This window comes from Trachurus trachurus (genome assembly GCF_905171665.1).
Source record: "Trachurus trachurus genome assembly, chromosome: 20".
Classification (NCBI taxonomy): Eukaryota; Metazoa; Chordata; class Actinopteri; order Carangiformes; family Carangidae; genus Trachurus; species Trachurus trachurus.
This window is the reverse complement of record NC_139911.1, coordinates 6,821,674-6,838,139: the sequence shown is the minus strand read 5'-3', so window position 1 is coordinate 6,838,139 and position 16,466 is coordinate 6,821,674. Positions and strand designations below refer to the sequence as shown.

The window sequence follows — 16,466 nt, the reverse complement described above, 5'->3', positions numbered from 1 at the left end:
AAAATCCCATCTGCTTTGCTCCATGTTTGTGGGCAAGGACACACATGGCTTGTTTCAGCGTTTGTTTACCTTGTTTGATCGCCATATTTAAACCATTATCTGATTTTTAGTTGCAGTTGCTTTGGAGGTAATGATGATTTTGCTCGTTATCATTATCACGGAACCATAATATATTATAAATGATTCATTATAATACATTATCACATCACACAATGCATCCTGTGACATTTCACATGATGCTATGTGTGCAATAGTAATGCTGTGCTTAATTTTAAGTGTCTAACAGTTCATGAAGAATGTACAGTAACAGTTATTTTTCATATTATTACCACAGTGCTTTATTCTAATATTGTTTGCCATGAATAATGATGTAAAATGATGTGTTCAAATGCCAACTGTTTGAACATGCAGCATGCTCAGCAGGATGATAGCATGGTACCATGTGTATCATCTTGCTGAAAGAGCTCTCTGCATCCTTGATGCTAATGCTAACACCAAGACCTCTCTTCCTCCTCTCCTTCTCTCTCTCTCTCTGAACCTCTCCAGTACACTACTGATGATTTAGATTACTCTCAGTTCTATGATTACTCTGAGGGAGCCACAGACACCATTTCCACCGATGAGTATTCTGAACCACAGGTAAATGAAAAAAGGAAAAGAAAAGATTTTTTTTTTAAACGTGTTTTCCTGTGATGTCCCTTTTTGTCGGTCGGTCATTTCATCTGTCAGTGCGTCTTGTGCGTTGTCTGTGTCTCAGTTTTTTATGTTTACGTGCACACCAACTCCAGGAACTGGGAGTAATCTGCTTTGTGATCATATTTTCTCAAGATTCTCAAATGGTTAAATTTGGATAAAGCTACATTGAAAGCTTGAACACTTTTAAAAGTATCCTGACCTTGTGATGCTTTCCCTGACAATGACCTCACAGTAAGGCTTCTGGGTGCACGTAAACATACCTGGTGTGTCAGTCCTCCCTGTGTCTGTTTTATGAGGCTGCTGCCTTCTCTCACTGGGAATGCCATCTGCTTTGAGTGTGTGTTTTTGCATTTCAGCATGTCTTTAAAGGTTTTGTTTACATTATGAAACATCAGCAATATCACTCTTTACATTTTTTTTGCAAAATGCAGCAAATGCAAGCTAACTCTGCTCTGTTGCTATTTCATTGCACTGCAGTAGCTCTAAAGTGTTGCTGAAAGGCAAATCCTCTGTGTTTTGTTTGTGCACCAGTCCCAGATTGATGCGTTTGTATGTCCCCAAAAATTCTCCTTTGTGTCACATTAAAAGGCCCAGTCCCTGACTGTTGTACAACACCCTTTCCACCCAACTGTCATGCAGTCTGACGGCAGTACTAACACAGCCAGCATTCCATGTGCAGCCCTTGTAGTTGGTGTGCACGGCGGCCGTGTGAAAAGGATGCCGTGCAGACCAACTATTGTACTCTGGGCTGCTCCTGGAAAGTGGAGCACATTTACTCTGACAGTTGGGACGAGGAAGACTCTGTGCAAAAGTCACAGACTGTGCCTTTAAGTAATTTCCACTTTTGAATGTTCCACGTTTGTCTTGGTGTTCTTTTTCGCCGAAAGCTGTTCCAGAGAAAGAAACGTAGTGTCTCCATGAAAAAGAAGAGGACCAGAAAGTCCCTCAGTAAAACTAAGGCCAAGCCCTTTAAGTTCTTGGCTGCAAAAAAATCACCAGCTAAAAAGTTTGCCGCTAAGAAGAGACGACAGATGCCTGGCTACCAGGCCACAGCGCCGGCACGACCCAGAGGCAATTTTAGGGTAAACGTCAAGTTAAGCAAAGACCAAATCCCATCAAGATCTTCCTGCCCTGAAATCTGAAGGGAAAATCTCTGATGGCAGACTCAGAGCTCCCTAACCCCTCTTCAGTAGAAGTAGCACAGTCTGTAGCTGTAGCTTGAGTGGACCCCTAGCAAATAACCTCAATCTGAGCTCTTTGTGTTAACCCTTGCTTTATTCTTCTTTCCTTTTTTCAACATGACTCAGCTAAACAATGTAGAAGGAGATTACAATACAGGCATTGACTACGGAACTGTAGATGATACTCAAACTCAGTACCCCTTTGCCACGAGTGGACCATACGAGGTAATTTTTCATCTTCTCTCTTATCTACTGTTAAAAACCAGTTTTGTTGTTGTGGGAAATGTGAGCAAGGACGATTTGACCCGAGAAGCATCTGGTATGAAAACACAAAGACACAACCATTCAAATTCGAATCGATGTGTCTTTTGACTTATTGAAACTTTGCTTTGAATGGGGATTTTTATTTATTTGTTTGTTTTTCATTGCTCCACTGCGTGGATTCTAGGGATGCATTGCATCCTTGGAAAGCAATGTGGTGGAGGTCGTTTTGTAGCTTTATGTCAACATTCACTTTTGGCTGAGGCTGCAGATCTGTTCGTTTTCAGCATTCGGACATCTTAACCTCATTCTGTGTGTGGCACTTTAGTGTTCAGCTGCTTTACAGATAAAACTCCACAGGCCGTGAAATGAACACATTCCTCCATATTCATTCTATTCTACCTTAATAATTGAAAAGAAACAAGTTTTTTGCTGGAAATGTGTAGCTTCAGCTCTCTGATTAACAAGAGCTACTCAAGGTTTCACACCGGCTTATTCACTTTTATTACCCACACAAAGCATGGAGAGTTGACATGATCTGCAGCCTCATCCAGGATTAAAAGAAAGTGACGATGGCAGAGCCTCTCTCAGCCAAGGCCATTAACAGTAAATGATACTGGAGATTATCTGTTCAACAATATATGCCCTGTTGTCCATCATATCACAAAGCTGGTCTTGATCACTAGTTCTGCTCCTGACCTGGAACTGAACTATGATCAACAAGGCTAAAAATCTCCTCACAGCCAGCAATGACTGTGCACTGTCTACCGCAGCGTCTAACAAAGCGGATGTGATCATACAGGCAGTTTTAAATGTATAATTGGGCAAGATGGAGTGCTGCCAATAATAGCTGTGTAATTACATCCATTTTGTTGCTAAAGCAGTGATCAGGGTTTGTTCTGAAAAACAAAAAAGTGCCAAGTGATTGTGGTTGCAGTATTTGACCCACATACACAGTGCATCATGGAAACTCAATGGTGGCTCCAAACCATCAGAAAGCATTCGGTAAACCAACAGTTTTCTATGTATCCTGGTGCACTCTGTATGTCTGCATACTGTAGATACTTCATGCTAATGATTGTTTTGATGTTACGCAAATTGCTGCTAGTGTCAGTTCAGACATTTATTTCAGCCTTTCTTTACCGTCTTGATCAATACATCCTGTTGAATTGTGTGTGACGAAAAAGAAAAGAAGAGGCTGAGATAACATCATGTCTGTCTTGACGTATGGATAACAAACATTTGATTGTCAGAGACGGTTTTTACGGTAACACTTTATTTATGAGGACTTCTGGTGGATTGTTGCAGAAATGCAGATGATTCATCAAAATGTCCTCAGTTCACATTACAAACAAACAAATCACAACAATTTTGGACCATTAACTTCATTCCTCTATGATAAATTGGAATAAATAAGGTGTTACCGTCACTGTTTTAAATTTTGCTGAATTTATTGCAGTCTGCTTTAATAACATCTAAAAGTAGATTTTTTTTTTTGCTTCAAATGCTTAACTAACATGCTTATTTCCTTGGTTGCCCACCATCACTCCCCCCCTTCTTTGCTTGGGTAACACCTGAAAGGCTGTGGAGGAGGATGTTGTCGGTGCTTACGGCTCCGAGGCTGATCCCATTGCTGCGGAGCCCACCGCTGTCCCAGAAATGGTGGACAACACGGACACTGGTGCGGAGGCATATGACTTTAAGGAGTATGACCTAAAGGAGTATGACCTGGGGGATGTTGACAACAAGTTGTATGATTACGGGGCATATGATGAGTATGGCACGGCCCCGCCCAAACCCACAGAAGCCCGCGATGATGAGGTGGGGCCCGGCGTTGCCGCCGAAACCGACGTTTCTGAGAGCGCCGTAAGTATCACGCCCCGACCGGCCGACGGGTGTGTGCATGAACACACGACACACGATAGGGATTCACTCTGTCCTCCAGTGCACGCCCTCCTAGTTGGTTGCTTGGCATGGGAAATGTGTCATTGACATGTTGAGTGTGGAGTCAGTAAATGCATCATGTGTGATTGGTGGTTTTATTTAATGATCGACAGCTCTGACAGGGACGATGCATGCATCTGTGTTTTGGTAGCTCTCATCCCAGCAGCACAAGCACATACCTGATTTACACTCGTGCACTATTTTTTTTTCTTCTTATCTCCACGCACAGCCTTCAATCAATGTGTGTGTCAGCTCAACCTGCACCCTGCCAACAAAGCACGTCCCGCCCCCTCCCCACCCACTCGGCTCTCAGCCTTTTTTACTAGCATCCATGTCATTTTCATATCATACAATTAGCCCGTAACTCATAGGCAGCTGTCTGCACAGCGCACACCCGGTGTAACTCACTCCCTTTCATACCCAAACTCTTGAACTCTGACTTCACGTACCAACAGTCACAGCTTGTCACAGTTTGCCAGCTGGTTAGTATAAATATTTAACATGTGCCCCTCTCTCCACTTTGTCTCCCATGTTAAACCGTTTTGGCCCCAGTGCTGTTTAAATTTACCCTCTGTCAGAACATCATCAAACACCATTTTGTGTCTGTGTGCCTTTGGCTATTGTTAAATTTTAGTACCCCTCTACACATACACCACCCACCTGGCCTCCTAATCCTTTCCCTGTCACCCCCACCTCCTCCAAGTCCACTCTTAAAACACACATAAACACACTGAGGCAGCCGGATGAGCTCACCACCTCTAATGACACCACATTTGTTAAGACCCACTATAGGATGATGCCTGTTATTCTATTTCTGTCTCTAGAAATAAACCTAAAAAAACCTAGTTGGATTATTTTGTGGGGTTTTGCATGTCGGTAATAACCTGTTGGTGTTAAATATTGTTTTATTTGGTCACCGTCAGTCACACTGCACAATGGCAATGCAATGACAGTACTGCTCCATTTCAAGCACACAGAGTAGAGGTCTCTTCCTTCTCAGTACCACTAACATTTTCCCTGTTTTGTTCCACAATGTCATGTCTCCCTGTGTGTTGTTCTCTACTCGCTTTCTGCCTCTGACTTAGCCGCAATAGCTACAATCGAGCGCGCCATGTTGATTGATTGAGTAAAATGTGTTCAAGCATTCACACACATTCTTTTCACCGGGCTGGACTGCCCCCACTTCCCCCCTTCCCTTCCTCCGAGTCATCCCTGCTCATCATTGCTATTCATTCACCTGTGAACTATAACTGCTGTGTGAAGAATGTCACCTCTGTGCTCACTTTGTAACTGCAGGTTGCTGGTGCTGGGGGAGCCTTTGGCCAGAAGGGAGAGAAGGGCGAGCCGGCTGTGATTGAACCTGTAAGGCTCAGAAAGTCAAATCCGGATATGCTAAAGTCGTATACAGTATATGTGTCATTTTAGTTTATTTTATTACCAGCATGATGATGATAAGATGATAAAATAACCTCCTGCACTACAGTTTTACTTCTTTTTAAGTGCTGGGCAAACACCCAAACCACTCAGAGCTTTACCCTAAATTTGTCAACTCATCCTGAACTTATCAGTAGGACAGCATTCGTGGTGTGAAAGGGTGTGTTTGTTTTTAAAGGGCATGCTGATCGAAGGACCACCAGGACCTCCTGGCCCAGCTGTGAGTATATTCATTTATGTCAATATTTTGCACCTGAGAATAATTGTACAAGCTGCTGTGCTGACTTGGTGTCGTCTTTTTAGGGTCTTCCAGGTCCCTCAGGTCTTCAAGGACCCCCAGGCACTTCTGGAGATTCCGGTGACAGAGTGAGTTGTCATTTTATCTTTGATGCTTAGAAGACGACCAAGTCTATATATTAGCACTAGCTTCTATTTGTGTATGGCCTCATGGGAACTTAAGCTAAGTTAACTTCATAGCAGGAAATGCTGCTTATGTTACAGAAGAAAGACGCATAAACTAACGTCCTTGTAGGTACAGTATGCTCAAACCTAGTGGTCAGGTAACTACTTAACTCATCACAACCAAAATGCAACTTTAAGACCACTGCCTTGGTTACAATCTGCAGAGCCTCCTTGGTCAAAATATACTTTCCAAAGTCAGTTATCTCCCACACAGAGCTGCGTTGTGTTTTAAATAAATTATGATGACATTCCTGCAAAGTTAATATTCATGGTCTCTGGAGCTCATGCCAGTAGCTTACTATAAAATTAGTACTAGCTGCTACAGCACAGATCTAATAGGCAACAATAAATGATCTAAGTGTGGCACATGGGCTGCCTGCTACTGCTCTGAATGATAATTTTACCTTGACCAAACAAAGAACGACACTTCCACCATCCTTACACATCAGTGTGGGGAGTATATGAAGCAGCAGTAACCATAGCAACAGTATTTATGGTGCAGTGATGGTGAACTGACCATGGCTTAAAATTATTTCAGATGAACTCTGGTGGTTTATATAAGTAAGAGCTGAAACGTGTGACATGTGAGTGAGTTTTAATGAGTGAGGGCGACTTAGGTTTCCCTTCATAAAAAGTCAACATATTAACGCTTAGCTCTCCACTCTTTCTCTGTTACACACATACACGCACACACACAAATGTGGGCATCAGAATTCATGGAGAAGGATGTTGGTTTTGGCTTGCAGACAGTAGCGTGGTGTACAGATGGACAGGCCCAGTCTATGTGTGCTGCAGGAGGAGGAGCATATGCTAATGAAACTGACAAACAGCACACCTCCAGCTTTAACTGCCCCAGCTGTGTGGTGTGTGTGTCTGTTTGGGGAGGGCGTGTGTTTATGTTTCCCTCCATATTACTGCCACTGTCCACAGCATATCAAATCGTACTATTTCAGATTTTAAACCAGAAGAACAGTTGCATTTTCTCACAGCATACAGATTTTCCAATGATTCCCAAGAGCCCACTATTATAAATTTAGATAATAATTTTACCCAGATAAAAATGCTATTGTCTTGAATGCACAAGTGCAAGGACAAGTGACAAAGTACAGAAAAGGCAAGTGATTAAGCAGCTTTAGTTTAAACCACATACCTTATTAATGTAGCTTTTCCGGTCTACTGAAATAGATCTAAATAATTAGTCAACATGAACTGCACATTAGATAGATACAAGCATCTGTCTCAGCTTTAATGATCAGTGAGGAGAAGGAATTTTGATATGCTTTTTTAGCATCCCAATAATCTCAGTAAAAGTTAAAGTTGATTTAGATGTGTTTATGACTCTTGTCTCTTCTGTGCTGCAGGGTCCTCCTGGTCGTGCTGGTCTGCCTGGTGCTGATGGTTTGCCGGGGCCCCCTGGTACCATGCTGATGCTGCCGGTAAGTGCCCAGAATAATGCAAGTCAATAACCAGGCTAATCTCAAGAGTATGTTACAGAAATAGTGAGCAGAAGGAGCAATGTTTCAACTCCTGTGTGTGTGTTTGTGTGTGTTTGTGTGTGTTCAACAGTTCCGTTTTGGTGGCGATGGCGAGAAGGGTCCCGTGGTGTCGGCACAAGAGGCCCAAGCCCAGGCCATCCTCTCCCAAGCCAGAGTAAGTAGACGAGGACATTAAACAAGCCACCGGGGAGCCAAACCCCCCACCCCTGCCCTGCTCCCTGCACACACAGCTGTAGGGGTGAGGGGGGTGGGAGTGGAGGGCAAGGATGAGGGAGACAGGGAAGGGGAGGTGTTGGTTGTGGGTGGGTGGAGGGGACACTGCATTTCGTTGGCCTTGCAAGGCTAAAAGGAGACATGCCGAGAAGGCAGCAGAGCAACAACATATAAAGGCCACTTTGAACAGATGGACAGACAGGAGAGACTGTTAAAAATACTTCAGGGGCTCCCGACCTGCGGGTGGGCTAAACCAACAGGTGTAAAAAAAAATGTCTTTGTGTGTATGTGGGAGAGGAGTAGAGGAGCGGGGTGGATCTAGACTTGGTATTTAGACCTGTTGGCTTCTGCATGATGTCCCACATTAATTACACCTTCAGTGAACCAAGAGATGAAATGTGGAAGTATGCCTGCAGGTTTACTGCATCAGAGCCAAGACAACAAAATAGCATTTAGAGAATGAGGAGATGCACCAAAGCCTCATGTATATTAGCTGCTCATATAAAGATGACATCATCGAACAGTGGTCATGCATTTTGTTCATATGGTTTTAATGTGGTTATATTCTGTCATATTCAGGACACGGACAAAAACAAAACATAACCAAAGTAATAAAAACAGCCTTAACAAACAAGATGTTCTGTATTAAATGAAAGCATGACACAGGACAAAAACAAGACTTCATACAAAAACAGTCGATATGAGCTCCTACAGTAATTGAATTTACAGTAAAGTTTTTGGATGGAGGGGAATTTGACCTTATTCTTGCCTGTGTCTCCCCTGCAGCTGGCTATGAGAGGACCTCCCGGGCCGATGGGTCTGACAGGACGATCAGGGCCAGTGGTGAGTCTCTATTGTATTTTATTTGTGTGTATGTGTGTTTGCTTGTAGGAATTTATGTCTTCACTTTTTTGTCAATGCAACTTTTTCAACTCCAACTGATTTGACTTTTACATTTGATAGTTCAAGTCGTTATGAGCACAAAAGATATCCATTTGGATCAGTATCGTGACTCTTTAATGTTTGCTTTTCACCAATATTTCAGAAGTTACACAACTTCTTAAGAATTGAATGCCTCCATTGAAAGTCTGTACATTTCTACTGGCTGCCAGTTCTGCATTGCTTAAGTAAAAAAAAATACCCCCTTTAGGTTATTTGCACTTTATTTTATTTACTTTGGGAACAAACAGCGGAGATCCGATTATTTGTTGTGAAATGTTGTTGCATCAGCACTTGGTGGCTCAGTGGCCATGCTTCCTGTCTGTTAGGTGCTATCAGCTGCCAAGAAATTTTCTTTCATTCTGTTGTTGCCCCCCCCACCCCACACCACCACCACCACCCCACCCAAACCCTCCCCTCCCCTCTCTTGGGCTTGTTGATACATGATCCACTATTTATCTGCAGGAGAGGGCCCTGCTGAAGACACAAGGCATTAGCAGGTTTTCAAATCTGCCCTCTACGGGCTAAAGGCCAAACATATCGATCTGAAATGATAAGATGTAATCAGATGCAAATGTGTCTTTCTTAAGTGTCTGCCTCTATAAACACAGTACAATTACATTTCTAGGTTTAGGTACATTTCAAAAGACTCACAGATTTGTCGATGTGCCTGCATGTCTCTTAAAAGCCGATCGGCCTGAGCTGTTAGGAAAACTTCACACACTTGTTTGTCATTGATACGCTTGAAACAAACCAAATGAACAGCTGCACAAAATCAACCATCAAAGAGAAACAATCATAGTGGAGCGATACGATTTGAAATGATATCATCCCTTGGACTCCCCTCCCAGGTAGTTCATGCATCTGCAGTTAGAGGAATGTGTGGATTCATTGTCTTCAGACCAACACGCAAAAAGAATGTGCACATTAAGCTAAACATCGCCATCTGCTGTTAATGTCACACTTTTTTTTTTTTTTTTTTTTTTTTTACTGATCTGTGGCAAACTGCAATTGCCGTGACCTGAATGAAAAGTGTCCAAGTTTAGTTTGTGCTCTCCCTCTCTTCAGGGTCTTCCCGGCTCTCCTGGACTGAAAGGTGAAGGAGGAGACCACGGTCCTCAGGTGAGAAAGAAGTGATGCTACTATTATGAAAAATGTCCCTCGCCGGCTACTGTTGGCCACATCCGAGGTGATTGTGTCCGTCTGTCACTAAATGGTCCACGTGTCTGCACAGGGTCCCCGTGGTGTCCAGGGGCCTTCAGGACAACCTGGCAAAGCTGGCAAGAGGGTGAGTGAACTCAATGACCTGCTACACTCTCACTCTGCAGTGTGTGTGCACTCACATGCCTCTGTGTTTGTTGTTGTGTGGTTGTTTGTACTTGTGGCCACTGCTCAAACGCTGAGAGGCTTATTTCCAGTTCAACAAACAATTGCTTGATATGTGCTTAAAGGCCTGTACTGCCTCCAATCCTCGGATCAATGGCCGGGCAGCTAATCTGTCTGAAAATGCCAAAATGGGAAAACTGGCTACAGATATGGGGCACAATAGTGTCATAGTGCAGTCGCTCTGCAGAGCCAAACGCCTTGACCTAATTGGTTGCTAATAAATATAAACCATTCATAGGCAAATCAGTAATACAAGCTTGACTCGTGGGTCAATCGCAGCTGATTTTAATGTCAAATGTGATAAAAGACCTGCTTATATGAGACACTGCTACTGCCGTGGACTCAGATTTTCTAGTGTGAAAATCAGAGTATTATCAGAATAAGAAACAGAGTTTGTTTTGTTGTTGTCCATGTCTGGCTCTTTGATAACATCTCCTGCGGTGATGGAAACTGGCAGCAGGTTTTTCAGATGATTCCCAATCGTCCTCTGATCCACCTCTTGATTACATGGAGTAGTGATTTGTGTCATTATCTGTGTTAATATTTTTTGCTCCACTGCTTAGGTTTGCAGCTTCAGACTCTACTCATTTGTTTGCCAATTAAAGAAATATTACTTATTATAATATAACTTTGCACATCAAACAAACCAGCTGGGTCTCAGGAAGAGGAGTGTTGCCCTGTTAAAGCTTTTAAGGCAGCGCTACTGCTGTCACTTCCCGAATACCTAGTACTTTAGAATTAGATTTTATATTAGTTTTCTGGAGTAATGATACTGATTGTACATCAGTTTTAAAGCATATAGCATTTTAGCAGTTGTTATAATATGCTAATCTTCATGTACATATTTAAATCTTTCTGTTTTTCAGGGTCGTGCTGGAGCTGATGGTGCCCGGGGGATGCCTGGAGAGCCAGGCTCTAAGGTACCAAATGCTGACACACAAGATTTCATGTTTGTGTCATGATAAACTGTACAAATGAAAACTTAGTTGGAAGCGTTGCCGTGTGCAGGCCATGGTGAGTTTGATGTCTGGTGCGGTCTCGTGACATCTTCTGCTCTGCTTCGTTACAGGGTGACCGAGGCTTTGATGGACTCCCTGGACTGCCTGGTGAAAAGGGACACAGGGTGAGAACAGTAAACTGGAAGCCACCGCTTCAGTTTCACCTCTTAGTTCTTTACTGTTGCACATTGTGAGATTTGTACAATGAGCAATAACAAACCAGGTTTATGGGGACCTTTATAGGGAACAACAGTGTATTGTTTGGCCTGACGAGCTACTCTTAATAAAGAAGGTTATCAGCAAAGTACTATTCCCTCGTGTGACAACAAAACATCATTAAGCATTAAAGTAAAATCCCCTAATTGTTGGGGATTTGACCTCTTAGGTTACTGCTTAGATTTATTGGTGTATCTTTTAAGTGGCAAAGGTTTTTGGGTGTGATGAAATAGATCCAGCTGCAGCCAGATCACAATGTTAAGTAACCTCTTAAAGTTCTGTGGGACAAATGAATAGCTGCATTGTCATGAGGGGAATAGCTGATTAAGAAGTTAGTATTTGTTCAATTCCTCCTAATGTGCCCGAATTAATCTGAACAGTTGAAAAGATTTTGTGACGTTGTTGCGCTGAAGCCAGGTAAATCAACCATCATACTGTACATCATTATGGTGGGCTTAGGGTCACTTTGCTGCAGACTCACAGTCCCGTTGAAGGGATTTGTTTTTGAAATGTTTATTGTTACACCAGCAATAATATAAAACACCAAAAACCAACTAAAAAATGCAAATGAATGTAGAAACAAGTGTTTTAAAGTAACACACAATTAGAATTAGCCTGCAGCAGATGACAAATTATCTTGAATCTGTCTCCTCCTCTTTTTAATTTTCTTTCATTCTTCCCATCTCAGGGGGAGCTAGGACCAATGGGACCCACAGGAGCCCCTGGAGAGGACGGACAGAGAGTCAGTAACTTCCTCTTTTAACCTAACACCTTGAATAACCTTTAAAAACACTGAACTTAGCTGCATCACTTACTTACATCAGCTGTGCTTCACCAGCTCAGCCCTCAGGCGGCAGCAGCTGGGTGGAGACTATGAACTGAGGAGGAGGAGGGTTTTCAGTTTAACCTTTCCTCCCCCCTGAAATTAACTACACCCACATACACACACACACACACACACACACACCCGCTCGAACACACACAACCCAAACCCCCACCCCAAACTTCACAACCACGCTGTTACTACCTTCAACAAATGTTTGGTTTTGGTTTAGATTAAGCTGTGACTAATACCGATTTTTGACAGCTTATGGTCAAATTTGAAGTCTCATGCCAAATTCCCTTCTGATTTTTTATTTAGTTGAAATTTAAGAGCTGCTCCATTGATGCTCCACTCAATAAATGTTCTCTACTGTCTTTTTTCTTCCTTAGGGCGAGGATGGAGAGATCGGGCCCAGAGGATTAGCTGGCGAGAGTGTAAGGCTTTTCTGCTCTTGGTGTTATTTCATCATGTCCTCCCATCATGCCCTTCCAACAAGCTGCAACAAGATCTGCTTGAAACTTGCTTTCAAGTGATCTTTCTGTTTCTCTGACAAAGTTGTCCACCAGGGGACAGAGCTGACCCACTGACAGTACTGTCCTCTTCAGTTCACTGATTATAGAATGAATCTGATTTTATTTAACGTCACCGCTTGTCACTCTTCACAGGGTCCTAGAGGTTTGCTGGGACCTCGTGGTCCTCCAGGACCCCCCGGATCTCCCGTACGTACCATCACCTTTACCATCCCCTTTTTTGATATAATTTCCTGTTGATATGAGGTATACATGAGTTTTCTTCTGCTCTGTCCCTCTCAGGGTGTCGCTGGAGTTGACGGGCCTCAGGGTCCAAAAGGAAACATGGTACGGACACAACTTCCTCTCAATAAAATATCTGAAATGTTGCTTTTATCGGCTCCTGATATGAACCGCAGAGTTTCAGGACACAGCTGTTTGTGTAAGGTCTAGGTCAGACTGTTGAAACCTCTTTAGGATGCATGGCTGTCAGGTCAAAGGTCATGCTGAGGTCTCTGGAGCTGAGACGAGTCGCTACCTGAATGGCAGCAAAGGCTCATGTGCTGCTTTTTCTCTGCACAAGATAAATACTGTTTAATGACACTCTACATTTATTAACATAAATTTAAAGATACATGACTCAACAACAGCCTGTATTCAGTTTTCTTCTGTTTTGCTCTGATAGACTCTCAACACACAGATCCATTATTCTCCACGCTGGCAGCTTCCTAAGTAGACCACAATCCAAAGCATGTGTAACCCAAATAAGAATACAATAGATTCACAGCCCAGTTAGTTAAGAGGCTGCCATATTGGATAAGATGAGGCAGGCTAGAGGGATAACTAAGTTAGACCAAAACATTTCCCCGTGAAGTTACTGTAACTACTTATATAACAACCTATGGAATGACTGAACCTCAATCAGCTTTATGATGATGATATGGTCTTAAATACTGAACTGCCTCACAACTTATTTACATAGGAAATGTACAATATAAAATGTTGCTATCTGATCTGTTATCTCCGTTATCAGTGTGACTCCAGTTCAGTTCACTGCAGTTCACCTGATTGCTGATAGTGTCTCAGATGTGCGTATTTCGAGAAGTGTCTAGTTCTGACAGCCTCCATCTTTGTTTTATTCAGGGGCCACAAGGAGAACCAGGCCCACCTGGGCAGCAAGGAACCCCAGGGACACAGGTAAACAAAGCATCACATGATCCCACCACCCATGAAAAAAAAATGAAAAAAAGTGCAGAGTCGATGCTGCACCATGATGCGTAGATACAGACCACTGCACTGTACGCCTGTTATCTTCCACCATAAACTCCACACACCGAGGGAGGCAGATTTGCTCGGGATCCAGCGTACATAAGCCAGTGAGCTCAGAGATGCATTTAAGGAATGAAGTGCACAGCTGAGCAGCCTCAGTCTCACAGCACAGAGTGATTTTATTTGTCTCTTCAGCTGTAAAGGACAATATTCTGCTCCTGTAAATTACGTTTGAGGCACCGAATTAGAAGCTGAACTGTCAAACCAAATGATCATCTTCATTTTGCCTTTTTGAGTTTTAGCCCAGGCACCTCTCCCTGGAGACATAAAGAGTACACACATACACACACACACACACACACACACACACACACACACACACTCTCTCTCTCTCTGTGTGCACACACACATTTTTCTGAAATATTTTTCAGGGGTTTATCTCAGGAGGGGGAATGTTTCAGGGTTGATCCATTTGAAAGCATCTTATTCATGTTGGTGGAATTCCTGCAAAGCTGCCACACGTGTTGGAGCAAGCTTCAGTGCCTCAAATTACACACACACACACACACACACACACACACACACACACACACACACACACACACACACACACTGGCACACAGAGGAAGCCACCTAGAACCACACATATGAGACCATTCGCAGTTCCAGCAGCATGCTTGATGATAGTATGCCTTCTGACCCAGCGCTCTGCACACACACAAATACAAACATACACATGCACACAAACACACAAGCTTAACATTCCTCCACCAGCTCAACTATTTACAGCTCCAACAAACTCTTCAGTTTATCCAGTGTGTGTGTCTGTGTGTGCATGCATGTTTGAGCATGCTTGTTGTTGCTATAGAAACATACCCTTACTGTACATGTATGTCTGTCTATATGTCTCTTCCTCATAGGGTCTTCCTGGTCCTCAAGGCCCCATTGGACCACCTGGAGAAAAAGTACGTCCACTGTTTTTCCAAACAAATTAAGATTCATATTAAACCATCATGAAAATAACATAAAAGATAAATTACTAACCACACTTTTCCATTTATTTCCAAGTGATCTGACACTTGTTGCGACCTCTGAGCTTTGTCCTTATGTGTCATCTTCTCTTCCTCACACAGGGACCTGGGGGCCGGTCGGGGTTGCCTGGACTACCTGGAGCTGATGGGCCTCCTGTGCGTGCTCTTATCACCCATATACGTACATACAGTATATCAGTATTACACACTCTCTCTTACCCTTACTGTGACATCCATCCAAACCTCAGACACTCTTCATGAACACACACACACATGTTCCACACCTGCACAGCCTTCTATATCAAACCTGTGATATCTCCATTGAGGTATTTACACGGTTTATGGATACAGTGCTCAGGTCAGGTTGTGTGTGTGTGCAGGTAACTGGACACTTCGGCTTTGTATAAAACTAAATCTAGTCTATAAAAAGTCTGAGGTTGTTTGTCTAAAGTTTAGACAAATGCCTCAACTCTCCTCCATCTCCAGCTTAAACCTTGAAACAGTCAACAAGTGCTGTTTATCGGACAGGTAGCCACAACAGGAGGGTTATTATTGTTGTATTCTGGTTCTCTGTGGTGAGAAACCTGGCAGCAGGATTTTGTAGAAGCTGCAGCTGTTCGATTGATTTCTGCAGCAGGCCACTCGATAAGGAATTACAATGGTCCAATTGGCGGTAAACAAAGGCAAGAAAAAGGGTTTTAGCTTCCTGGATGTGTTGCTGTGGTACCAGCTCAGTGGTACCAGGTGTCTTTGCTATGTTCTGGAAATGAGGAGAAAAGTTAAGGGAGGTTTCTGGCCTCTTGTGCGCAGCCAGCTTCATGAATTCCTTATGACCACCACTTACGGTTTATCTGTATTTTACATTTGGTAGCTAGAGGAGAGGTCCTCAGTGATATCAGTTTGTTATGTTTTATGAGATTACTCATCATATCCAGTACTGTGGCATTTTAAAACATAAATATTTTGTCTGCTTGAAAACTGTTCTGCTCTAAAATAGTACAATAATGTGTTTGGACGGAGTTACCCTTTTAGTATATGACGCACACTGAGCTGCCTGTGGAAACACACACAGCCGTACTGTATCTGAGAGGTCTGAGGCATTTTTCATAAGTCCAAATAATGGAGCTCTGGGTTTTTGTTATTCTAGACCTGTAGTCGCCCTGTGTTGCCCCCCTCCCCCTCCCCCTCCTCTGCCCTCACTATGAGAAGTGTGTAAGTTCAAGAAGCAGGCAGCCCTTAGTTCCCCTCAGGCCTCGGAGCCTGGTGATCTACAGCCTCTGCCTCGACCTCACACCTCAAATTGGAAGTTGCCAGGTGTTTGCGGCTAAAGGTTTCTGTGTGTGTGTGTGTTGGGTTGTGTATTGAGCTGTACACGTGGACCTGCCTATCTGCCCCATCACTCACCTGTGGCCACCGCACTTTGTGGCTGTTAATCTGCCCCCGACTGCCACGAAGAATGACAGATTTTCCCCAAGTTTTACTTCACAGACACACACACACCATCACTTACTGTTAGCAGCCCTATGAACTAGTCTGGTTAGTCGACTTGTCAGGTGTTTTTGTGAGACTGTGCACAACTTAATATGTTGTGATTAACTCACAGACCTG

The 16,466-nt window shown here is 43.2% G+C and overlaps 1 protein-coding gene across 2 annotated transcripts in view; it reads left to right on the top strand.

Moving 5' to 3' along the window:
- The window catches only part of col11a1a (collagen, type XI, alpha 1a), a gene marked incomplete at both ends in the record, with an annotated part of 80,615 nt that overhangs the window by 22,863 nt on the left and 41,286 nt on the right, over positions 1-16,466 (top strand). For both annotated transcript variants that reach the window (XM_083995045.1, XM_083995044.1), the window contains 20 exons: positions 547-639; positions 2,004-2,102; positions 3,720-4,004; positions 5,379-5,444; positions 5,695-5,736; positions 5,820-5,882; positions 7,340-7,414; positions 7,545-7,628; positions 8,474-8,530; positions 9,695-9,748; positions 9,861-9,914; positions 10,879-10,932; positions 11,082-11,135; positions 11,915-11,968; positions 12,439-12,483; positions 12,715-12,768; positions 12,862-12,906; positions 13,702-13,755; positions 14,748-14,792; positions 14,961-15,014. In XM_083995045.1, coding sequence (XP_083851171.1) covers positions 547-639; positions 2,004-2,102; positions 3,720-4,004; positions 5,379-5,444; positions 5,695-5,736; positions 5,820-5,882; positions 7,340-7,414; positions 7,545-7,628; positions 8,474-8,530; positions 9,695-9,748; positions 9,861-9,914; positions 10,879-10,932; positions 11,082-11,135; positions 11,915-11,968; positions 12,439-12,483; positions 12,715-12,768; positions 12,862-12,906; positions 13,702-13,755; positions 14,748-14,792; positions 14,961-15,014 — 1,431 coding nt within the window. The remainder of the gene's footprint in view (positions 1-546; positions 640-2,003; positions 2,103-3,719; positions 4,005-5,378; positions 5,445-5,694; positions 5,737-5,819; positions 5,883-7,339; positions 7,415-7,544; positions 7,629-8,473; positions 8,531-9,694; positions 9,749-9,860; positions 9,915-10,878; positions 10,933-11,081; positions 11,136-11,914; positions 11,969-12,438; positions 12,484-12,714; positions 12,769-12,861; positions 12,907-13,701; positions 13,756-14,747; positions 14,793-14,960; positions 15,015-16,466) is intronic.